Source organism: Onychostoma macrolepis, chromosome 01 (genome assembly GCF_012432095.1).
Source record: "Onychostoma macrolepis isolate SWU-2019 chromosome 01, ASM1243209v1, whole genome shotgun sequence".
Classification (NCBI taxonomy): domain Eukaryota; kingdom Metazoa; phylum Chordata; class Actinopteri; order Cypriniformes; family Cyprinidae; genus Onychostoma; species Onychostoma macrolepis.
Window position 1 is genome coordinate 29,504,818 of NC_081155.1, and position 27,218 is coordinate 29,532,035.

The following is a 27,218-nucleotide window of genomic DNA, read 5'->3' on the forward strand; positions in this document are numbered from 1 at the left end:
TAATATATGTAATATATACCCATTGTAAAATGTAAATTGTTCATATGGTTTGTTTAGAATTTATTACTATTGTATTGCCATTTTCAGTGGGGTATAATAATTGTGGTAAGGAATCATGGAGGACACCTGCAAGACTACAGTATTCTTATAAACACAGGCAAGGCTACAAATTCTCAATCAAGGGCCTGGGACCCGCTTTAGGGTGCCTGAGTAAACTTCAAAAGGGGCCAGAAGATGTCTCATTATTAAAATAAATTATATGAAATAATTTAACAATGAAAATGTTGAAATCTGTTGAAAATCAATAATGCAACATGTAAACTGATTTGTGTTTTTCACTCTGGAGAAAAAACTTTACATGCACCTCTAGATTCTCACTCCCATAACCTTTTATTTTGCCCCCTCAACAGTATATATAATTCATATTCTGATTCTAGTAATACTTAGATATAAATGTCAGACTCTCTTTTATTTTATTTAGTTTTGTTGAATATGCCATTACAAGAAATGTGTAAAAAGTGTTTGAGTCTGTGAATTTGAGTGTTACAATAAGATGAATTAGCAATTTGATCAAGGTATGAATGGAAATAACATGCATTTAAACAGCATTTACTTAACTGAATAAATTCAAGTCATTTTGATCAGTCTTTCAAAGCTGTGTGTGCTTGAGAGACAGGCATGAATATCACTTAAACTGCCTGGAAACAGATACCAGGTAAGTCACAGTTTATTTTAAATATAAGTGGCAGGTGGAACAGCGGGCGATGCAGTGAAATTCCCGCAATTTGTGAAAAAGGAATGGAAGCTGTGTGTGTGTGCGCTTTTGTGACAAATGAGGACATAAATTTGCATAATGACAAGGGTATGACATAGGTATTACAAGGAGAAGCTGACTTTTCAGGACATTATCCCATGTGCTCACTTTTCAAAACGCTTATAAATCACACAGAATGGAATGTATTGAAAATTTGAAATAGCACAAAGTTTCCTGTAAGGGCCTACTCCTGAAGAGTTTAGCTCTAACCTAATCAAACACACCTGAGCATGCTAATCAGAGTCTTCAAGATCATTAGAAAATCACAGGTAGGTGAGTTTGATCAGGGTTGGAGCTAAACTCTGCAGCAGATTGGCCCTCCAGGGAAAGATTTGAGGAACCCTGGTGTAGGGCAATAGCACATACAGTTTGTACAGTATAAAAACCATTATGCCTATGGGATGTCCCCACTTTTCACAAAAACAAATGTGTGTGTGTGTACCTGTTGTTCTATTCAGGTGGGGACTTAAACCTGAATACACACAGAGTCACGGGGACTCGTGTCACGGTGGGGACCTAAATTGAGGTCCCCACGGGTAAACAAGCTAATAAATCACACAGAATGAAGTTTTTTGAAAATCTAAAAATGCAGAAAGTTTCCTGTAAGGGGTAGGTTTAGGTGTAGCGTTGGTGTAGGGTGATAGAATATAAGGTTTATTTTAGGGTCTATTAACTAGTTGCTTATTAGCATGCATATTACTAGAATACTAGCCATTTATTAGTAGTAATTAAGCACATATTAATGCCTTATTCTACATGGCCTTATTCTACATCCCTAATCCTACCCAATACCTAAACGTAACAACTACCTTACTAACTATTAATAAGCAGCAAATTAGGAATTTATTGAGGGAAAAGTCGTAGTTAATAGTGAATAAGTGTTCCCTATTCTAAAGTGTTACCGAAACTTTTTGTATAATATGACCAAAAATTGTAATCCGTAACTGATTCCAGATTACATGACAAAAATTGTAGTCAGTAACATAATCCGTTACATTACACATTTTAGGTAATATAATCAGATTACTTTTAGATTACTTTTGATTTAACTCGTTTATAACATTGATTTAAATAGCCTTATCTTGTACCATAATGATGTAAAAAATGCAAAGAGTAAGAAAACTTGTTCCATTCATTGTAATTAACAACATGAAGTGCATTAAACATTATATTACATCAAGGTTTCCCAAACTAGGGTTCGTAAAAGAACTGCAGGGGAGTTGTGAGTTTAAAGAAAAGCTGACAATGAATTAAATCATAAAATATTAAAATGAAAATAAATCATTTTAAAACAAACTCCGTTTTGAGGAAAGTCTCTTCACTCGGTGGCCATATTTGCAACGTCCTGGGCAGCTCGTACAAGTCCTATCTTAATGAATGAGGGAATCCAGAAATCTCAAAAACTGATCGCTGAACTCACGATTAAATAACATGTCAAATCGTGTTAATTGCCCCATGAATGTTGTTTCTTATGCTCAAATAGTGTTAAAAAGCTTATTTTTCAGGCTAGACCAGCCAATGCACATGCGGAGTAATAATGTGCTTATGACTGCTCATGTGCATTGGCTGGTCTAGTCAGGTTTCTATGGGAAATTTGGCTCTTTCTTTTAGAAGGTGGGACTATTCCTCAATATTGTGCGTTGCAGTTTCTCCCATTCATAAGTATAGGAGAGAACCGTCTTTGTATTTTTATAGTGTTTGTTTTAAATACAACACTTACTAAAAAAGATGAAATATTTTTATTTACCTGCATGCAGTGTGATCATTAATCAACATCAAAGAAACCGTGAGCATGCAAATGTGTTACTTAATTATTGAAATATTTATTTTAAAATCTAAGGGGTACTTAAAGCAAATATATTTGGTGAATAAGGTTTAGATGAAAAAAAGTTTTGGAATGCCTGCATTACATGTAACCAAGAAATAACGTGAATATGTGCATTTGGTTAATTATAATTAATAATACATGGTTAAAAAACCTACAGAGTAATAATTCAAATAAAAATGAATGTGTTCATCAGTAGCCTAGTTGATGCAATATTGAAACACTTCTTAAACCTGAAATGATTTTTGTAAATCCAGTGGTCAAATGCAGTCGCCACCTGACTAATGACTGATCTTTGTGTGAATGTCCACAAAACTGGACTATATATACATATATAATATGTATATAATCGGTAGGCTATTTTAGAAAGGAAAATTTAAAAGATGAAAAAGAGAAATTAGGGAGAATCGATTAATTATGAATACGTTATTGCTATTGTTTGAATAATATGTAATCATGTAATCCATAAAAAAGTAACTGTAGTCTGATTACAAGTATTTTAAAATGTAACTTACTCTAATTACAAGTACTTCATTTTTGGAATCTGACTTCATATCCAGGCTTAAATCTGGATTCTTTCGAAGTTATTTGACTAGTCTTAAAAGAAATTATGAAAATATATGTCATTTAATAAAGTGGCCCATTTTAGATTAAACTAGAAGGCAGCAACCAAATTCTCTTTCATGAAATAGAATTGTTTTGTCAGTTCTTATAAAGATCATCAAAGTTTTATCCATCACGCATTACTTTTCTAGATTTCATATTTTTAAATCATCTTACGTTTTTCTGTAACACAACAGCATAATAAATAATGTAGAAGTCTTGTTTATTGTTAGTTCATATTAACTAATGTTAAATGAAACCTATATGTCAAGTATAGTTGTGACAAACATTTATTTGTGGTGAATGCCTTATTGAGTCTCCAAAAGCCTCTTTATTTGGCTATTTTATCTGATAGCCCAAATTATTGTATTTATTTTAGTTTAGGATTAAAAAAGAAAAGACTGCAATCAAGGTTGTTTGGACAACATTTAGTAAATATCTTGAAATATTTCAGCAACAACACTTAAAATAGCATGTTTACCCTCTTATTCGATTATATATTCTGACATGTGCATATACAGATCCATATATAAACAGAACATTATTAAAATAATTTGTAAAAATTATGGCTTGTTCAAATTTGTGAAAGGCTCCTAATGGATGACTATTTTTAGTTAAACACGGTAAACCAATAAAATGTGGTGGTACTTTCATGCATTTTGAACAGTTTGGCAGTTCATAGCAAGCATGTTGCAGAATGGGATTTTGGATGGCCAGAAGGAATTACTGAACCTAAACCTGACTTTCCTTAGATATTGTGTGAACCCCAGCCAGTTCCCACAATGCTACCACTTCAGTGCATGCTGGGATTTGGTAAACTCTTTTATCAGCATTTGAACACACAAAAAAGTAAATATCTTAAACATAACATGATAATGCACATGTGTATTACATTTTCAAATTTACCTCCCTTTGTTCTAAAAATGTTGCATTTGCATAATTATTATCAAACTTTCATCCCACATCACTCATCCATTTGCACAGAAATTTAAATAGAAAATTAATCTGAAAAAAAATCTCATTACAATTATATTCAAGCTAAATCTCAAATAACCTAATTTATAAAACAAAACACACATATGCTCATTTACGCCATTTTTTAAAATAGTAATAAAACAAACAAACAAAACATTTAAACAAGTCCGATCACAAGCTAAAAAAAAGTTTGCATAGTGCTAAAGTCTACTAAAAATTTCCATGAAGGTTGTACAGTATATTTGTGCACAAAACGTGCATACAAGGAATGACTTTCCATAAAGAGATGTAGCCCGTGTGTTTCCTCAAGGCGCGGTCGCATTAGCGAAATTTCGTGGGCAAAAAGGTCTATTGTCCATTGTCAGAAGTGTCGCGATTCATGAAGCACAGAGTCACTTTCAATCCAAGCAGCTTTCTATTGGTCAATGGCTCAAATTCGTGTGACCAACTTGAACACAAACAAAATCTCTGAGGACTGAACTGTTTTGCCGTCAAACAAAACTCCCGATCGCAAGGATTCCTCTAGAAATGACTGGACTTCTGTAAATGTAACCACACCTTTACAGCATAATTCATGAGGCAGAACATTTTTTTATGTGAATGTTAGTGAAGCAGACAAGACTTTTGACAGTGTGATGTACTACAGTTTCTTTTAAAGATTGGCTTGTGAGTTTCTCACATTTTTGATCTCCAGTTCCAACTGTTTAATCCGCACATCCTTCTGGTTAAGCTGCTCCTTCAGCCTTCGGATCTCTTCCTGCTGCTTATAAAACAATTGTCGTAGCTATATGCAGAAACACATACATAAACACACATTAGAGGGAAGTATGAAAACCGTTTATGCAAGTAGCCCCTTAGCATTGCTATAAGCTCTATGTAGCATACCTCATTCTCTGTTTTTGGTGGCGAGCAGCGTGTGGAATCTAGTTGTCCATTGCTGACGTAGCTTGTAGAGCTGCTCTTTTCATCTGTGGATGGGAAAAGCGAGGTAGGGGGGGATTCTTTGCGTGCGTTCCCTTCTTTGGCATCCAGCCGTTCCTGAATCAGCAGTGATAGTCCTGGCCGACTGCAAGAATGCTGTGTCTCCATCGAGTCTGTTGGGTCTTTCCCTGAGCCCAGTTCCACATATGAATCCAGTTTACTTCCAGGCCTCAGAGACATCATCACCGGACCTGCAGAGCAAGTAATTAAGTTTTATTCTCTGAATCACTAAAAGAAATTGTTTTATTATTTCTATGACATTAGCAATAATGCATACACAACCAACCATTTAAAAAAAAAAAACACTTAAGGATGCATTCAACTGATTTAAAAGTGACTGTAAAAACTCGTTACAAAAAAAATATGTATATTTCAAATAAATGTTGTTCTTTGGAACTTCCTGTTTTTCAAAGAATCCTGATTTATCATAGTTTCCACAAAAATATTAGGCAGATATAAAATATGAAATATTATATTAGTATATATTTCAAAATATTAGTTTTTACTGTATTTTTGACCAAATAAATGAAGCCTTGGTGAACATAAGAGACCCAAAACATACAACCAATAAATAAATATAGAAATATTTTATTTTTATTAGACTCTAACCTTTGTCTAGACCACCGATCCACTCATCTGCTGTCATGGAAGGCTTGTTCCCAGCTGTCATGGGGTAAATGTCCTCTTGATAGGACTCTGACTGCAGAACAGAGTACAATAACATCTGTGAGACTGCTAGGGATCCTCATCAACAAGGATAGCACAGTCAAGTGAGAACTAGCTCTACTTTTTGTCATATTCTTTTGTATTTGAATGCATGTGTGAACAGAATTGTGTATATACCCTTCGTGGAACAATCATGGATAGAGGTTCTATGAGACTTTTGATTGTCACTAGCTTGTAGAATCTGAAGATTTCACAGGAACACACATCAAGACCTCTCTTTGGCATGACACCTGGAAGAGAATGCATAGACATGTTCTGATTTAAGTCACAATTTAAAATATATGAACTGTATAGTAATATATTAAAAGTAATTTCAAATAACACGCAACAGTTAAAATTACATGCCTGTTGCGTGTTATGAGCTGTTATGAGCTTAATTATGTTAGCCAACACATAAAGTACGATTATTAAAACAATGATTTGATATGTACTTTTAACTTTTTCATTTGACGTTACTACAAAGTGCACTTTTTAAAGTGTTAAGTCTCTTTGAGTACACATAAGTGGCATGTGCATTTTTTGGGGTTCATAAAGATGAAAATTTACAATTAATATTGTATCTCCCTTTTCTGTCAAATATATTAGAAAAGGTAGTATCATCACAACTATGTTCCTTCTTAGAGAAAAATTATATATGTGAGGATTTCCAGTCAGGTTTTAGACCATATCATAGTACAGAGACTGCTCTAATTAGAGTTACAAACAACCTGCTTTTATCATCTGATCGTGGTTGTATCTCTCTATTAGTGCTACTGGATCTTAGTGCTGCGTTTGACACTATCGACCACAACACTCTTTTAAATAGACTAGAAAATTATGTTGGCATTAGAGGAAGTGCACTGGCATGGTTCAAATCGTACTTATCTGACCGCCATCAATTCGTGGCAGTAAATGAAGAGGTATCATACCAATCACAAGTGCAGTATGGAGTACCTCAAGGCTCAGTACTTTGCCCCTTACTTTTCACGATTTACATGTTACCCTTGGGAGATATCATTTGGAAACATGGTGTTAGCTTTCGCTGTTATGCTGATGATACTCAGCTCTATATTTCTTCGCGACCTGATGAAACTTACCAATTTGCAAAACTAACAGAATGTATAGTTGATGTCAAAAACTGGATGACTAGCAATTTCTTACTGCTAAATTCCCGAAAAAACAGAGGTGTTAATTATTGGACCAAAAACTTTTGCATGTAATAACCTAGATCACTGTCTAATACTTGATGGTTGCTCTGTAAATTCTTTGTCATCAGTTAGGAACCTAGGCGTACTTTTTGATAGCAATCTTTCCTTCGAAAAAACATGTTTCTAGCATTTGTAAAACTGCATTTTTACATCTTAAAAATATATCTAAATTACGACCTATGCTCTCAATGTCAAATGCAGAAACATTAATTCATGTGTTCATGGCCTCGAGGCTAGATTATTGTAATGTCTTATTGGGTGGTTGCTCTGCACGTTTAATAAACAAACTCCAGCTGGTTCAAAATGCAGCAGCTAGAGTTCTTACTAGAACCAAGAAGTATGACCACATTAGCCCGGTTCTGTCAACACTGCACTGGCTCCCTATTAAACATCGTATACATTTTAAGATCTTGCTAATTACCTATAAGGCCCTGAATGGTTTGGCACCTCAGTATTTGAGTGAGCTCTTATCACACTATAGTCCTTCACGGTCGCTGCAATCTCAAAACTTGGCCATTTGATAATACCTAGAATATCAAAATCAACTGCGGGCGGGAGATCGTTTTTTGATGCTGTCAATGCTGTTCTCACAACAACTACATCCCTTTGTCTTGTCACTAAAGTAGTGTATTTATGGGCTAGATATGAACGATCATGCGAAGCATATTGTATGTTTTATAAGCAGTGAAATAAGCATGTATTTGACCGAAATTCCAGAATTGTCAGCGAACTCCATGTATAGCGCAGTGAATGTTTATATGATTGTCAACCAATGGGATGCTACATTTTATCCTTTCCGGCATTAAAGCACTTGAATATGACAAGCTTGTAATCACGACTTCATAAGTGGGAAATAGGAAATTTCTGATAGCACATGAAGGCAGCATGATCCCCAGACCCTGTCTCCTAGACGGCCATCGGGACAAGACCACAGGAACCAGATGAGTCCTCTGTACAATCTGACTCTGCTTTAGCCTAGATCTAAACTGCTGATTTTGTCTGGCCAGAGGAGAATGACACTATTTCGACACACTATTTCCCCGTCTAAATACTGTAAAGCCGATATAAAGCCACCCAGCTTTATATCAAGCTGATGTAAAGCTGCTTTGACACAATTTGCATTGTTAAAAGCGCTATACAAGTAATAGTGACTTGACTTGACTTGACTAGTATAAATATGTGTGTGTGTGTGTCTGTGTGTCTGCTCCAGCTGAAGATAAAATATAGTACAGTACTTCTCTGACATCTAAAGTATTTAAACCATTTACTTACCAAACCTGATAAGTGAAGAAAAAAAAAGGGTAACAAGGATGAACCAGTTTTAAATGATTGTAGACGCTGAGTTGTACTGATGTTTTGACTACTTGTGCAAAGGAACATTGGGGAAATGGGGTAATAGATTTATGATGTTGTTATGAGTATGTTTTTGTGTGTGTATACATGTAAACTATACATATAGTACTCACTCATTCCCTTCTGTGGTAGAAGAGACCGGTATTCAGTCAAATAGTGCACATATGGCTTCTCTGGACTGATTTCATAGTATCTGATATTTCCATCACCCTAAAGATTAAAGGAGGATTGTGTTATCCATTAATAACCTGTATCATCAATACAGCAGTAAAAAACTATTTGCCAATCTGGTAGTTTAGGTTATATGTACTCACTTTTCCAGCTATGTAAAGCATGTGTGTGTCAGGGTCATAAAACGGGAAGAGAACGCCAGAGGAGCCGTCCAAGTCCTCTGAATAAGATGGCTGAGAGAGGTCCTCCTGCAGAACACACACGCACATGTGATTTTGGCACTTCACCGATGTAATAATGTTAGATTACAATTTTTCTATTATTATTTTTAAGCAAACCCACCAAAAATACCTATGTAAAATTATTACTACATTTGATCCATATTTAACTCATCTCAGGAATATACAGTGGGTACGGAAAGTATTCAGACTACTGAATACTATTCAGAATACTTAGGACCATGTGATATTTCAGTTTTTCTTTTTTTAATAAATCTGCAAAAATGTCAACAATTCTGTGTTTTTCTGTCAATATGGTGTGCTGTGTGTACATTAATGAGGAAAAATGAACTTAAATGATTTTAGCAAATGGCTGCAATATAACAAAGAGTGAAAAATTTAAGGGGGTCTGAATACTTTCCGTACCCACTGTAGATGGGTTGCATTGTAATGGTCAGTAAAATAATCGCTATGTCATGATTGTAACACTAGGGGGAAATCTAAAGCGATGATTAGCGCATTACTTATACTGCTTCTTAGAAATGTCTGTCTGAGGATGAACGTGTCAGAACAGAGCTTGTATACAGACGACAGGTCCATTCCAAACAGTCAGAAATTAACCAGGGCTTACGGCACAAATGCCACCAAAAGTGACAAAAATGTCACAGATATTTAGATGTGAACATAGATAACTCCCCCATAGTGAATTCCTCTGTTTGTGAAAAGTCCAAATTTGGAGTGTTTATCTCTAACACTCCAGTGCCACTACTAGTAAAAAATATGAAATAATATAATGAACTGTATTGCATATATATATATATATATATACATACAGGTGTATCTCAATAAATGTCGTGGAAAAGTTAATTTATTTCAGTAATTCAACTCAAATTGTGAAATTCGTGTATTAAATAAATTCAATGCACACAGACAGTGGGTTTTTGTTAAATGTGAGCCAAAATCATCACAATTAAAAGAACCAAAGACTTAAACTACTTCAGTCCGTGTGCACTGAATTTATTTAATACACGAGTTTCACAATTTGAGTTGAATTACTGAAATAAATTAACTTCCACAACATTCTAATTTATTGAGATGCACCTGTGTATACACACACTACTTTTCAAATTTTTGGGGTCAGTAGGTCAGTAAGATTTTGATCAGTCAATATGCAAAAAATTATTCAAAAGTGTCAGTTAAAACATTGTTACAAAACGTTTCCTAAAATTTCAAATAAACGCTGTACTTTTAAACATTTTGTTAATCAAGTATTCTAGACTGGGGGAAAAAAAATATTACTGGTGCCAAACTTCTGAACGGTAATGTATAACTCCTATTTAATTCCTGTTTTTTTCCCTCACCCATTCCTTTGGTTATGCTAAGTTTAATGCACCCAAGGGTTTCAGTTTCCAAAGAAAAATCAGTTAGAATTTTGTTGAAAATGTACTTTTTTGAACTTGTCTTATAGCTTTCATCAGATCTGCTTGAATTTAAAGGGGTCATCGGATGCCCAAGTTGATATGAATCTTTAGGGTTTTAATGAAAAGTCTATAACGTTCTTTGGTTAAAATTTCTCAATGGTAGTGTAAAAAAACACCCTTTTTACCTTGTTAAAATCAGCTTTTCACAGCAACTATTTCCTTTTCCAGTCTATTCTTTTATACTTTATACCATTATGGGAAAATGGTTCCCTAATGTTCAAGACATGGTTACGGTCTTGTTTTATAGGTGACAGGCTAGCCATAGTTGCTCTGATCAAGAATTTATTTCAATTAATGAATGAAAAATTTGCCCTAAAAAGAAGACACGCTGTGTGTTTTTATACAAATAAAGAAAAATAAAGAAGCCTATTTTGAGAATCACCTACCTGATCCCAAAGTGCAATCTGACGATGGTTCCAGCGTGAATTGCCCGTGGAGAGGAGCATTTTCAGGTTTCCAAGAAATAGCACTTTACTGGCTTTGTGTGATTTGCAGTTGGTCTCCTGAAATCACACATTACACTTCAGTGAGATTTAAAAATAAATGCACATTCTCTTTCATAAAAAACATACTTGGTGAAAAAAAATCAATCAACCATGTCCTATACAATGACATAAATCATGAACTGAAGTCTTGTGTTCATCTGAGTCACATGAAGAGACACTACAGTGTGGATGTAAGACTCTGAGTTGATGCTGACATGTGGGTAAAGGTTTAAAGGTGTTAGTTTTGGATGTGTGGTGTCAGAGGGGCAGCCAAGGGGAAGTGCATTTCTGTGCAAGTACACATATATGCCGTGTGTCTCAGCTCATAATCGAAATTAAGTGTAGGACTAATTACTGGGTTAAAGTTGCATGGAATAATAATGATATGAGCCTCAAAAACATATGCATGACAGATAAAGAAGAACATCAGGCTAAAGGCAACACACCTGTAAAAGGGTGCCAGTACGTGGGTCAATCACTCTGATCTTCTTGTCCTTACAAGAGGTGGCGAGCCTGCTGCCGTCTGTGTTGAAGGACATGGACAGAACCACATCTGAGTGCACACTGATGGACCGCACAGGGTTCTTGATCACCTGCTCAGGAACATCGAGCTTCCACACCATAACCTACTCATCAACACACAAACAAAATTAAGTCACATTTACTGACATCTAATGCATGTACACTATACCGTTCAAAAGTTTGAAGTTGGTAAGTGTTTTTTTAATTTTTACAAAAGATTTCTATTTTAAACAAATGCTTTTCCTTTGAGCTTTCTATTCATCAAAGAATTCTGTAAAAATATGTCACCGTTTTCACATTAAGCAGCACAACTGTTTTCAACATTAATATAATAATAAGAAGAAATGTTTCTTGAGGACAAAATCAGCATATTAGAATGATTTCTGAAGGACCATGTGACACTGAAGACTAAAGTAGCCTATTGGCTGCTGAAAATATAGCTTTGCATTTCAGAAATAAATTGCATTTTAAAATATATTAAAATAGAAACTACTTATTTTAAATCATGAGAATATTTCACAATATTACTGTTTTACTGTCTTCTTGATTATAATAAATAGTGTCTTTTCTTTAAAAACCTTCAAAATCTTACCAACCTCAAACTTCTGAATGGCATCACTGCAAACTGTCATTTTTTGTAGAGACATTTTACAAGAATCCTACAGTTTCTGCAGAAACAGTGCAAGGAATGTGAGATACTGTGAGTGTGCATATGCGCTGTGAAGGTTGTTGCTCAACACCCACCTTCACTGCCTCAGGACAGCACAAAAAAAAAAACTCAAACAGAAAAAAAGGAGGAAAGGGCGGGGGACCATGAATAAGAAGATTGGGAAACAGTGATGCTTAAAACCACTTTTGTTCTAAGGCTGGCTGGGTGGAGGAGAATGGGCAACAAATGGAGGTGGGAAGTCGCAAATGCACAGTCAGTGTAAATTTACTTAGACAAGAAATCACAATTTAGAAACAATAAATCAGTCTGGCTCCAAGCATCCAGGAAATGTACTGTAATATGGACTGAAAACACATCCAGACACGAAAATGCATCAGATTAACTAAAATCTAATTTAACTTTAGATGAACCTAAACAGTTAGCTTATCTGTTTCTTGATCAAAAAGGAATCAATAAAATTAAAATCTACAGCCAAGGTCAACAATTATTTAATTATTCTGATTATATTATATCATTATACTATTACTACAGACCTGAAATAAAAATAAATACTCATAGGGCTGTAAAAAAGGACAACAAATACAGTACACAAAGGGTAATATTAGAGCTCAATGTTTAACATAAAAAATAAGCATCTATTACACCTAGAATAAAAAAGGCGGTGTTGCCCTATTTTATTTCTCTTGACCAAACAAGTTTCAGTATAGAAAAATGACTCAGGATGTAATGTTGAACACTGCATACTATGAGGCACATTCACTGCTGATACAGCTATATTACATTTAGATACTGAGTTTAGGCTTTTTAAAGTTCTGGTAAAGTTTGAAATTATATGTTTAATAAAATAAGCCACAAAAAAACTAAATGGAAGCTTAAAGAAAAATACTTTCAGAAAAATATACTTTCAATAAAAGTGTCATCATAAAATGTCTCACTGCTGCTTTAATATATATATATTAGTGTTTTTGGAACACTGCTTGTCTAACTAATTGCTGTATCATTTATTTAAGAGATCCCTCAGCCTCTCTTCCAATATTAATAAGGTCACTGCAGATTTTTGGGTCTCTTTCAAGTTCTAAATTAAATATACCAAAACTCAGCTGCTGGTGAGTATTTTATTTGTTTCGCTCACACACCGAAACCATACAACTATTTGACCACTGGAAAGGAAGTTTAGGATTATAAAATGGTGATGTGTGCCAAGAGCTTATTATCATTGTGAATATTTTAAATGTCTACCTGGGGGCCAGTTCACAGAAATCTTGTCTGTTTTCATTCCATGAGAAAGTATGTGTATAGTTTAAGTACCTGGTAGTCGTAGCCAGTACTGAAAATGATGTTGTTGGCAGTGGGATGCCATTCAATGAGTCCGACACGTCGTGAATGACCCTGCAGCTCCTTCCGAGGCACTATGATGTTCTTCAAAACACCATGTTCAGGGATATCCCAGATCTTTACCTGAACAACAAACATGAGCACAAATGATAAGCTGTTATTGTTGCGAAGACAATGTTAAAATGTATCAAGAACATCTGTCTGAATTCAGTTACACTGTAAAAAGTGATAAGTTGACTTAACTTAAAAAAATTGAAGAAACACGTTGCCTTAAAATTATTAAGTAAATAATAATAAAAAAAAAAAAAGTTAAGTGAACTTGACAATTCACTTAACTTTTTTTATTATTATTATTATTTACTTTTAAGGAAACGGGTTTGCTAAAAAATTTTAAGTTAAGTCAACTTACCACTTTTTACAGTGTGAGGAAACCCGTTGCCTTAAAATTATTAAGTAAATAATAATTAAAAAAAATAATTCACTTAACTTATTTTTTTTAATTATTATTTACTTAATAATTTTAAGGCAACGGGTTTCCTCATAAGTTAAGTCAACTTATCACTTTTTACAGTGTACTGATCTGAAGGTAGAAAGTGGGATATGAGATATCCAGATCCATTTTAGTCAGTAAAATGTGAACATGCACCAGTCTGAATTTGTGCTGTGAGTGTATGCACGTTATGTCCACACTTACTGTGGTGTCCTCTGAACAAGATGCTATGCAGAAGTCATTAAAGGGATTCCATTTGATGTCAAGTACATTGCCTCTGTGACCAGAAACCTTCGGATGATGAGGGTCAACCTTGCCAGTCTGAGAAGATACACAGATTATTACATACCAATATTTGTGTAAATAGAGAGAAGAAAACCATGGGGTCAAGGTTTGAAGTATATTTAGCACACTCTGCTGATAAAATTATCTACGGAGTAAAAATCCGTGACCAGCGATTATCTTAAATGTTATAACTTAATGTATTTAAGTTGAATAAGTAATGTTAAATAATATATTTGACTTGAATAAAACCAGTTAATTATTTAGGTTAATATTATTTTCAGTGTTCAAAAAAAGGTTTGCAATAAAACTGGATTTAGGAAATGTACAGTTTAAAAAAATCAGGGGACTGTAAGGTTTGTAAAAGAAGTTAATACTTGTATTCAGGAAAGACACATTAAATTGAACAAGCGTGATGGAAAAGACATAATGTTACACAAGACTTCTATTTCATATAAAAGCTGTTCTTTTGAACTTTATATATTTATCAAAGAATCCACAATGATATAAGCAGTTCAGCAACATTAATAATAAGAAATGTTTCTTAAGCACTGAATCAACATATTAGAAAGATTCCTGAAGGATCACGTGACACTAAAGTATATAGTAAATATAAAACATTCAGCTTTACCATATGTTTTTTGTTTTGCCTGTTTTAAGTATAAATCTCACTCATTTATATTAAAACAAGTGACAACATTGGTGAGAACACTTATATTCCATTATTCATTCAATATTCAGAAAAAGAAAACAAGCCAAAATGCTTCTCAATTTACTTTTTATACAGTTATTTAGATATTTACTAAAAACAAGATACAGATTAGACTGTTTGTAGTGTAGTACGAAAAAAAAAATTTAAAAAAAAATTAAAAAACTAGATATAAGTCATTGCAAGTTTGACCAAGAATCATAGCATAGAAATGTGTTTGCAAAGGACACAAGTCTCAACAAGAAGAACATCCTTTAGTAGCCAAAAAAACAATTACGTAACACAAATGACTCAGTTAGCAGGTGACGAAACTTGACTTTATCATTTTTCATATCTAAACTGACAACAATTGGTTGTGGGTAAAGGCACAAAAATGTTGAAATGTTGAAACATGAATTAACTTGTATTGTGTGGTCAGACCACTTTATTTTATATGTTGTTTGCTACAAAAGCAAATTTAATTGTGCACTTAAGTTAACAATAATATAACACTACTTTTTTAGACAACATTTAATGTTGGGGGAAAGAAGAAGAGACAGACAATACAGAAAGATGCCTCAAGGCTTTCATGTAACCTGTGCCATTCTTGAGACATGAGGTAATATCTGACTGAACATGAGACAGTCAACAGACCAATAAAATCACACAAAGAGCTAAGTGTGTCAGAACAGGTAAGCGTGCAGGAGAGTGTGTGTGACAGAAAGAAAGAGTGCGAGAAGCTATTTTTGTATATTAGGCTGTAAAATAATAGAAGCTCATAATAAAAAGGTCTTCAGAAAAAGGGAAGACACTGTAACTTATGTAACTCGCCAGGTTGTCCTTTAACCTTCCCATTATGTTAAAAAACTGGGTACAACTTTTGAGTCACAGGTCAAATAGACCTACATTTGTTTCCATCCAATTTACCAAAAATGTACACTGTGAAAATAATAATGACTTACCTAAAACAAGAAAACCTCTATTGTAGCTTGTCAGAGAATGAAAAATACAAAATTTGTGAAAAAAAAACAAACAATTTTGACAATTTGACACAAAAGTGGTTACAAAAATTGTTTAAAAGCACATTAAATGCAAGTAAAGTGTCTACTTTTAAGGTTTCAAATAAGTTTGGAGAGAATAAAATGTCAAAATGTGGGATCGGTGTACATTTTCATTCAGTGTCACTTATATTTATGTAAAAATTTAAACAAAATACTTATTCTGACCTGTACATATTAAAATATATAAAGAATAAGTGAGCATACAACATTTTATTGCATTTTAAATCAGTAAAAAATTATTACTGACAAATGGCCAAAATGGAATAGTGGCAACATTTAAAAATGTAAAATTACAAGTAGACTTTGGGGGGAAACGAATGAATCTTTTAAAATGCCATAAACTGATTCTTGTGGTAAATATGCCTGACAAGTTACACTGAATTATATTTTAGTGGCTGTTTTCTGTTAATCATGGTAAAAATGAATGACTATTGAAAAACTATTAATTGAACAGGACACTTTGTAATGTACTGAAAAACAACAATAACAATTCAAAGCAGTATTACACTTATTGTTTTGATGCTTGAAAACCCTTTTTCATCTTTTACCCATGTACATTCATGAGAAATATTCAAAGAATTTCAAGAAGAAATAAAGAGTTAACCAGGCTGAAAATTGAATGTGGGTCTAAATAACGCAAACACAACAGGAGGGTATTAAAACATATACAGTCCGTATATTTTTAATACTAGTCACAGATATGAGCGTGTTTCACTCACGTGATTGATGGACAGTACCAGGAAGGCCCCACCCCCTGCACATTCAGTGATGACGGCGATGAAGCGAGGGTTGACGGTGCAGAGGTGATTGTCATGAACACTCCGGGTGATGGGGACACCATCATAGCAGTTCTCTTTTGTGGCCGGCTTCCCAAACACATGGCGATACTTGGAACTACGGTACTGAGGACGCCATGTCATCTAGATTGAAACAGAAGATGGATACACATTTGACATTACTGCCCTATTGACAAAAGTTTTGAAAAAGGCATAAACAGGCCTACAGGGGGAGAGAGAAAACTTGCATCACAATTATTTAACCTCAAAAATATTCAGAAGTGGCTTCCATGAGGGCTTACAGTTCTGTGTAAAAAGAGTATTTTTCTGGGTAAGTTTAATATTCAATGAAGATCATGAAATCAGCTCATGAAATACTGAAGATGTAACAGAACACAAACATAAAATCCGCAAATGCCCCTCCTGGTAGATGCTGATTTCATTTAATATTTTTCCAAAAGAGTGAACTGGAAATTAATGTCCATGACACAAATATAGCAGCCTCCAGGTCAGAGTGAAATATGCACGTGTGCATCAAAAATATTTGTCTAAAATTACTCCATTTAATAAAACAGGTGTTGTTAGTGTTCTATTCAATTTATAGCATATAGTTATCTTTTCACATATATTTTTATAGCCTTAAATGTCCACATTAGTCTAAAGAAGGACACTGGGATAAATGTATTAATGTATTTTTTTTTTCAATAAATACAGGGGGAAAACAAATATTGTGAAAGATGATGATAATTAAAAATAACCATTTTCTAGTTTAATATATTTTAGAATTTTAATATTCCTGTGATGGCAAAGCTGAATTTTCAGCAGCCATTACTCCAGTCTTCATTAGTCATGACACTTCAGAAATAATTATAATATACTGACTTGGTACTCAGGAAAGTGCTGCTTAATATTTTTATGAAGACTGTGGTTCATTTTTTCAGGATTCTTTGATGAACAAAAAGTTCAAATTAATAATAATAAAAAAAAAAAAAACATCTACAGATTAATCAATTATCATTAGACTTGTACATAATTTGTACATTATGTACAAATAATTGTACATAAATATATATATATATATATATATATATATATATATATATATATAAAATACCTAACTACATAATACTATTATTGTTAGAAATTGCAACAATATAAAAATAGAAATATAATAAATTTATACATTTAAAATTGTAATTAAAACATAATAATATACAAATATGAAAAATGAATAAATACATTCTAAAATAATAAATAGTATATATATATATATATAAATATATATATATACACAACAGAAATATATTAAATGAATTAAACTATACATTTAAATGACAATAAACAAACAAATATATATTATAAAAATAGACCAAGAAACAATAAATGCATTAAACTACATTACAATTATAGCAAATGAATAAATCATATAAATGAAAAACTTCAAATAATGAATAAAACACAAATATAACAAATGCATTAAATTATAAATTAAAATGCTCCATTATGACAAGACCACGGGAATCAGATAAGCCCTTTACACAATCTGACATTGCTGCGGTTGGAATTGAACTGCAGGTTTCGTCTGGCCAGAGGAGAACTGGCCCCCCGACTGAGCCTGGTTTCTCACAAGGTTTTTTTCTCCATTCTGTCTCAGAGGGAGTTTTGGTTCCTTGCCGCTGTCGCCTCTGGCTTGCTCAGTTGGGGACACTTAATTTCTAGCGATTATCGTCGATTTGGTTGCACAGATACTGTCTAAACTAAACTGAGCTAGACAATGACATCTCTGAATTCAATAATGAAATGCCTTTAACTGAAAATTGAGTGTTTAATCTTAATCACTATTCCACAGAGACCTACACAGATTTCCACAGAATTCTAACTCTCATTCAAAAATGTTTGATTGTTACATTTTATAGATAATTTGTTGATGATACTCTACCCATAAATATTTCCACGTGGGCATAATTACCATCCACCTCTGCAGGAAACTACGAAGAAAAATGTCACTAGCCAACTTCCAACAACTTCACAAACAAAATTCCTGTCAGAAACATCTGCAACAACCCTGATGACTGTGTAGATAAATGCATTGTGAAAACAGTATGACTGGTTTTGATTGAAGGATAAAGTTAACAGGTACTAGACAGAAAAGCAAGATCAGATTGCAGAAAGTCTGGTGTTTCCACAACTGGATTTACATATCGGAGCTGTCTGCAGTTGAATTCTGAGTGTGAAGATCCAATTCTGGAGAATATTGTGACTAGAACAGATAACAGTTACAGATTTGACGGTTTATATAGCTGCCTGACTGGAACTGCAACTATATGCAACTAAAAATGTTCAGGCGATTCCACAGTATACCGACAAACACAACAAACAAATGCACATATATTTAAACACACCTGAGATTAACATCTGCTCTTTCTAATCTTCCCTTTAAATGCAATGCATCCTGGATGGAAAAACAGTCTTATAGGCAATAAAGGTCAAACACGTATCCTAACACTATATTCTGTGTCTGATCATTTATTAGAACATAAATACATACTGAAATATTTTGAAATTAAGTAGAGAACATGAAACACTGCAACACTGTTAAATTAACGAGCAAATCCTTCTGTGGCAGGATTTGTATATGTTTGAGTTGTTCAGCTTTCAAAGGCTGGTGTAATAATTAACGAAGTGACGGATTATCTAGTGTGGGTGTGGTGGTTGGTTACAATAGATATAAAAATCATGACAATACCACAACCTTCTTATTAATGTTTGAAGCATAATTAATAAAATAACTAAAATATATAAGGGTAGATGTCATCCAGACACAATGTGGAACATGACATGAAAAGTTTACAATTACAAGACAGTGTCTTTATATCAGTTACTACATTAACATAACCAAAACAGTTTGAGCCTTGACATGCAGATAATAATAGTAACAGTATCAGTACCATAACTATAATAGTATAGTATTCATTATAATATCTCTCCAAACTCCATCTGACCTGAAATGAACTAATATAGTTTTTAAAGATCTGAATGGTTTATTTAAGTGAGAATGCAATACATCTGAATTACAAAGTAACGTCCAAATTAATTGTGGAAACTACTCACCCTGTCTGTGCTGAGCACACGAAGACCTGAGAGAACAGAGGTGAAGATGCAGATATAAAACTGGAGAAAATATCCCTATTTGCCACTTCCACAGGCAGAGTTATTCCATTTAAGATCTCTTGTAAAACATCAAAGACAAAGAAAATATGACAATAAAGGAAGAAAATCCTAAAGACAGTGAGAAAACGTCTGCCCTACAGCCTCAGTAAATGTGGACAGAATGCCAGCAGCACGTCCAGTGTTTGTGAGCGAAGCAGGTAAGAGATCAAGTGTGCACACTCCCTAAATGGGCGGTGCCTCACAGCAGAAAGCACAGGGGATGGGGAGGTGTGAAGGAAAGATAGGACAAATTCCCCACACTGATTTCCTGTACATTAATCTCTAGGGCTAGGGTGTTAAAATGTCTTAATACTTCTATATTCAATAAATGCATTGACATTGGTGTATTTGCTTTAAGATAGCTCTTAAAGAAATGTTTTTATTCTGAACATTTACTGAAATAAATCACACAAAGACTTCAGACTAATCATGCAAACTACTGAATCAGAATATGAATCGATTCAGTAAAACAGACAGTTTGAGTTTATTCACAGGAATGAATCGCACAAACAATAATGGCATTTTTACAGCTTTAGTATAAATCAGAGAAGCGATTAAAACACTCTCATACTTATTAGCTGCGAGGCAAGGAAAGATTTAAACCACTGCAATATTCACAATTTTGCTTAATTCTGTGGGATTATTTATTCCATGGAGCTGTAGTGTGACAACTTTTTTTCTACATTTACCTTTCTATTTTTGCTCAAGGACCTATATTTAGTTTTTCTGTTCTTTTGGATGTGCGTGCTTTTGTTCATTTTCTTTTCCAAAAGAATGTATTGTGAAAATGTCAAGACAGACATTTCAACTGAGCCGAAGCAAAGGCTGTTTTTCTGTGTTACTGTACAACAAGGAAAGCTCAGGTCATTACCGAGTGTTATCTGAGTACAGCAGAGGCTTGATAGAAATATGTTTATGCTATGTAAATAAGCAGGGTAAAACAAATACACAGGAAATGAGGACTGGAGTCGTAAAAGTGGTAGAATTACTGGATGCAACTCAATATGAGAAGCATAAACACACACACAGGGACAGAGTCCAGTCCACAGGTCAGGCTTAGTCTAAAATGAGCAGACGGAAGTATCGCTTCTGTCAGATGAGTTTAAGTTTCACCTGGAAGGTATGTTAGACACCTGCAAGTCATAAGAGGATATGAATCACTGAAAAATCTGCTAACTGTATCTTTTTGCTGACTTGCTGCAGGCGAACGTCGATCACTAAAAAAAAAAAGAAGTTCACACTACCATTAGTGATGAGGTCAGGATCTGTTATCCAAGCAATTAGAGAGCAGCTTGACATACATCTTTCTGGAGGCCTTTAGAGCTGACTAATGTGCAGAGATTACAGACATTATGCTAATAACCCGCTACAACAGAGGAAAAGCTCTATGGGTCCAGATCTTTCAGTGTGGAAAGGTGTTTGATCTTAAATGAGGAGATCTGCATTTTAACAATACACCGCCTGGTTTCAGTTTCTGGGCCATTGAGGCCTCACTAAATCCTGACTGTGAGGATGGGGCACTGGAATTAGCATTGTCTTGGAGAATCCAGTTCACTGAACTTTGTTATGTTAATTGACCCCAAAATCTTGAGAAAGACTGTGTTTTGATATGATAGGGGGGTCTGGTTGAGTTTGTTTAACCTGTCTCAACTCTTCACTCTTGCAAAGTAGGTGAAGTTTGATCTGGAATAAGGACATGAGTGCACGTCCTGAATAAATAATGATAAAAAAGAACAACTTTATTGCTTTATTGCACCAACACAAGATCATGAAACTGAGTCTGTAACAATATCTGTTAACTGACATCCCTAAAGTCCAAAAATAAACCAGTGATATGATAGCAGCTGTAGATAGCAATAAAAGCTTGATCACGTCTACAGCTTTCAACACAAAATGTTACATTAAAATCTTGTTCTTAGCTGTATAAGTGTAGCAAAAACAAAAAAATGCAGTTATGTAAGAATATTAGAGTCCAAATAAACTAAATAAACCAGCCCAGGCTCAATGAAAAACAAGATATTTCTGCACAATGAAATTTCATTTCTTCTTGCATGTTTCAAAACATTTACAAAGTGAAATGCCAGTCAGTAGCACTAAAAGAGCATTTGGTTTTATCAGAAAAAAATAAACGTGAATCTGGCAAAGTTATATTATATTGGTTGCTGTACGTATTGTGGCCGTTCCGAAATGAAATGTCCTGTAAGTGATGCTAAAAGGTTAATGCTCTATGGCATTTAAAAAATACCAACTACACTAAACCCTAACCAAAAAGTAAACATGAGATTAAAAAGTAGTTTCAGAAGCAACCATGCTAAACACTAAATTTCCAGGCTAGACTTAGAACACATTGGCGTAAACATGTTTTGCATATGCCCCCCATACATTCTGTCTTCAAATACTCAAAAATCTTTATTTTGGACTGGTAGGAGGTGATCTACTTTTGGGTTTGGTGAAATCATTGAGGTGAGCAAAAGTTTGTCAATGCATGTGTTGAGTAAGGAAAAATGTGACTTTATTACCAATGTGCTAAAGCTGAAGAACGTGACTCATTTGCACATGCTCTTTTTTTTCCTTTAAAAAGCGGGACTGTTCAATTTGACTTTCAAAGCTTACATTTGAATTTCCCTCTTAAGAGAGAAAATCTAGCTACTGAGGCTCACCAATCTGTTGGTCCTGAAAGAGACATTTCTGGATATAAACATCTCCATTCCTCAGAGAAACAAAACAGTCTATGATTATGTATTCAGCTATTACAAAACATGAATAGTAGTTTCTTGTCAAGTCAAAATTGTGTTTGCAATATGGGTGGAAAGCACATGCCACACGGCTTTACTCTGCTAGCAGACACATTATTGATTCATATAATATAGGTAATATGTTAATAAGGAACTATGGCTTCCTCAAAGACTCAGTGGTCAGTATTTTTACAGTTCATAAGTTAAGTGTGCTAACAACTTAAATATATGTTAACATTACCAACATAAAATTGTAATTTCCCCCCCAAACAGATGATGAAAGGGGAACTTATGTGATGTATTAGTGTGTTTTATAATATTATGGCACTGTATATTATACAATAGACAGTGGACACTAAATACATCCACATAAAATTTGTTTATATAAATCATGAATGTCTGTTCATAATCTGTTCACCTGCCTAAATGAGTGAAACTATATATCCTAATATTGCAAACAATACAGCCATCTGCTCATTTAAACACTATGACATTCAGAAGAGTTTATGAAACCTGAAACTAAATCAATATGTTTATTGACTAATACAAAGCAGGGATGTGCTGCACACACAAACTGTATAATGACCTGAGCATTACAGAGGGATGTGAAGTCAGGAAGAATCCATGCCATTCAATAACCTACTTAAGAAGAGAGGATGCTGGGAAAGGCTCCTTGATGGGTTTCAGAGTGCAGTACAGTAACTGTAATGTGAAGCTAAAAATAAAACAAACTGGCTTGTTTAGATGATGGATGGATGGATGGATCTCTCTCTCTCTACACAAACACACACACACACACACACACAAATGTTAGTTTTTGTGAAAAGTGGGGACATCCCATAGGCGTAATGGTTTTTATACTGTACTTACTGTATGTGCTATTGCCCTACACCAACCCTACACCTGAACCTACCCCTTACAGGAGACTGTGCATTTCAACTTTCCCCAAAAATACCTCACTCTGTATGATTTATAAGCGTTTTGAAAAGTGGGGACATGGGTCAATGTCCTGAAAAGTCACCTTCACCTTGTAATACCTGTGTCATACCTTTGTCATTATACAAATCTATGTCCTGACTTTTCACAAAAACGCGCGCACACGCACACACACACACACACATTTATATTTATATATACTGTATAGATATAGAATAAGCAACATGTATATGTATATAAGAGTTGTTTCATAGTGAGCGATGTTGCTTATTTGTTAAGGGTTTGTAATCTCCCAGCATGCACTGCAACATGAATGAATTAGATGGTCAGGATTGTTTTGCTGTTTGCTGACTTGATTTATGTTGCTGTTTTTGTCACCATTGCAAGTTATTTGTTTTGTATGGGTTACGAGCTCATATTTTTTTCTTTATTATGTTTGTTGATTGTTATTGAGGTTTCTGTGCTAATTGTTGAGGACCATGTGTCTATATTTTATTACTGCACATAGTACCATTCTTCAGAGGTCAAGATTAACTGTGTATAAGAATGAAATATTTCTAAGGCCTATAAAAAGATTTGCGGCATTGCTCATTTATTATTTGCTCAACAAGAATTATGTATTGTTCTGACATTAACTTTTCAAATTTGTATTTATTGAATGAACAAATTAAATTTGGACAAAGAAAGTAGTATTACAATTATGTCTAGAGAACCTAACATTATTGATGTGCATATGTTGACTTGTTTCTTTCCCCAACAGCTCAACAACTGAATGATGGACTGCTATTCTAAAAAAAACTTTGAATCAATATGTGGGTGTGCATTTCCATCCACAAATGTCTAACTTCACCAAAAGCAAGACAAAATGAAAGACAGTCCCTGTAGATTCCCTGTCAGGTCAAGACAGAGCTAATTTGATCAGAGTTTTTTTTTTTTTTTCTAATGTACAATACAGAATCAGCATATTAGAATGATTTCTGATTGATCAGAAAACAGTTATTTTAATTTGTAACAATATTTCACAATAGTACTGTTTTGTCTTGGTGAACTTTTTTCAAAATTAATAGTATATAATTGACTGTTCAACAATAACCGGCTAGTGCATTAGTTGACCACCATAACTCATCTATGACCTTTCACTAAGGTCAACTGAAGGTCAACAGCTAGAAGGAAAAAGTTAAAATAATCCAAGATCTTTGAATATCAAGATCTTGATGGGACTTATTGTTTATGTTGAGTAGAAACCGCTACAGTTTTTACAGCTACAACCAAATACAAAATGTAAAATTGAAACAAATCATGAACAAATGATCTGTTCACACCAAGAGCGGAATTCATTTGAAACAGCGCACAACTGTATTTAATAAAAATATGTGATGCAAAACAAAGAAGCGAAGAATACTAAACACCAAATGTGCTAAGTACAACTTCAGTGGCTCTGGAGATTAAAAGCTTAGCCTACAACATATTAGTTCATGTATTTGCTATATGAATAATACTAATAATAAATAAATAAATAAATACAATTTGAAACACTCACCAATGTGAACTACTGGCACTTTTATCTAAAGCTAATTGTGTAGTGACAGTGCTAGCAAATGGATTGTATGCAGTTGTGTATGGTTCATCAATGCAGGTTCAACCAAACCTTTTCTGAGTAAAAAAGAGTGTTAAGCCTTCAAGTTGGCATTTCCTTCTCACCCTGTACAAATGCTCATAAAAAAATATTTTGCTTCAGTAAATATTCTCACCTGACCTGAAATCAACCAACAAATCAAACTCCTCAGCCTATGCTGAGAATTATCACTGAACTGTTGCAAATGTACAGACAAAAATACCATTAAAGAGTAAGAATGGACAGAAGAGCCAGAGTCATATGTGTCCAGGTAAAGACCCAGACTAAGGCAGCACTCATGGCTCATGGACGTGTCTGAACACGACCACACCTCTCTTTGACACGTTTCACCCTCAGGACTTTGACACCTGGCAACCCTTCTGAACTGTCTTTCTTTACCTGGCCTCCCCTGAGTGTCTGTCTGTCTCACTCAGTAATACAGCCAGGCCATTTCCTCCATTTAATATTAAAGAATGACAATATTCAAGCCAATTCGACTAAACATTAGTGGTCTGGCAGACATGTGTTTTATGATAATTGATTATGATAATGATTATTTGTATTAGTATTTTCAAAGAGTAAATATATAGGCTAATACATGTACACTGGAAAATGGACACTAAATGGATAGTTGATGACTGAAACTATAGGGCTATCTCTTTAATGAATGTGATAATATTCTGTTCACATTTGAAACAATCTAGTCAATATTAAAAAATAAATAAATAAAACACTTTCATCCTTCATTGCAAAGATCACATGATGTAAGTCTCAGTTCAGCTCTAGAAGGGATCGTGAAAAAGTCTAAACAAAATAAACGCAATAAAACAAACATCACTTTACAATAAGTTTTCATGTGTTGACATTAGATAATAGCCTATTAGTTAACATGTACTAACAATAAAAATAGGCCTATACCTCTAAAGCTTTTATTAATTTTAATGAACGAATCAGGCTCATAATGTAACAAATGTATTGCTCATTTGTTAGTTAGGCTATGTCAATGCATTAACTATGGGACCTTATTGCAAAGTATTACAATCTGAAATATAAAAGAAAGCCTTCAACAATAAATTGGTAGAATTATCAAAACTACTTTTGACAATTTTTTCAAAATCATTGATATTCTAAGGTCTCCTAAAGTAGCTCTATCACCGTCAATAAAATAGCCTATAATAGCCTAATAATAATAAATGACATTTAAAAACACAGTCTGGAAAACTACAGCTAAGTGTGTATATAATTATGGGTTTTCCTACCTTTGTGATGGTCATGCAGTATGAAGCGAACTGAGAATAACCCACGGCTACTAGATCCGCGTCTTTTTAAACACTCACTCGCAGAAATGTGTCAGAGAGAGAGAGAGAGATTGTAGGATGATGCCGCAGTGTTTGAGGTGAGGTGTGAGCATCAGCTGGCATCTGTTAGTGTTCATTATGAGACGCAAACTTGTCCTCCTAAAGGGGCGCTTGGGCGCTCAGAAAGACAAACGCACCATTGAGTTTCATTCAAATCCCGGAACACTGTTCGTTTAATTCGATACATTTATACACTACAAAGTGTAATCGTTTAAATGTATTAATTCAGGGAACTGTTATCCGGGAAACAAGTAGAAATATTGTAAAGCAATCTCTATAAAATCATGAAATAAAAGTCTCAGTCAGCAATCACAAAACTACTATGATTGGTCCAAGCTTGTTCAGCGAAGTGAAAAGTAACATACACCACGTGACACCGCGGTGTGTGCCTTACACCAGCATTTGCCTGGACAGCAATTTCCCACGATTAAGAAAATTCCCGACAAACTTTAATACTCATTTAGTTTAAAGATATGGTTAAGAGTTAAAACAATATCTTACTTTTTTGTACTAATTATACCTGCACGCACTAAGACCCGCCCATTTTCATTCGGGTGTATTCCGTTCAGCATCCGTCCCGTTTTTTCGATGTCTATGGGTGTGAGGCGGCGCTGCGGTGGAGTAAAGGGTGGGGAGATGATGAGAGATGATATAACCCATAACCTGTGTTTGAGAACACTGTCCCCTCCCCCCATCCCACAGTAAACAATCAGAGGGCCAA

General features: G+C 34.3%; 1 protein-coding gene across 2 annotated transcripts; it reads right to left on the minus strand.

Moving 5' to 3' along the window:
• Nucleotides 1-1,936: 1,936 nt before the first annotated feature.
• On the minus strand, nt 1,937-26,807 carry coro2aa (coronin 2Aa). Of its 2 annotated transcripts, none has more exons than XM_058791084.1 (12): nt 26,399-26,807; nt 16,587-16,787; nt 14,041-14,157; nt 13,320-13,469; nt 11,266-11,445; nt 10,721-10,837; nt 8,779-8,883; nt 8,578-8,674; nt 6,042-6,154; nt 5,808-5,898; nt 5,103-5,389; nt 1,937-5,001 (listed from the first exon to the last, which is right to left on the minus strand). In XM_058791084.1, the coding sequence occupies exons 1-12, from the start codon at nt 26,411-26,413 to the stop codon at nt 4,870-4,872; spliced, it is 1,605 nt and encodes a 534-aa protein (XP_058647067.1). In that variant the 5' UTR covers nt 26,414-26,807; the 3' UTR covers nt 1,937-4,869. The 2 variants fall into 2 exon arrangements, with proteins under 2 accessions (XP_058647067.1, XP_058647076.1); XM_058791093.1 differs by lacking the exon at nt 26,399-26,807 and adding an exon at nt 19,755-19,975.
• Nucleotides 26,808-27,218: the final 411 nt, after the last annotated feature.

Excerpts from the sequence above, each read along its gene's own strand:
- coro2aa (XM_058791084.1), bottom strand. Across the intron at positions 6,155-8,577 it reads TCTACCACAGAAGGGAATGA|GTGTCATGCCAAAGAGAGGT; the intron begins GTGAGTACTATA and ends ATTCTCTTCCAG. Across the intron at positions 5,899-6,041 it reads CCATGATTGTTCCACGAAGG|TCAGAGTCCTATCAAGAGGA; the intron begins GTATATACACAA and ends TCTGTTCTGCAG.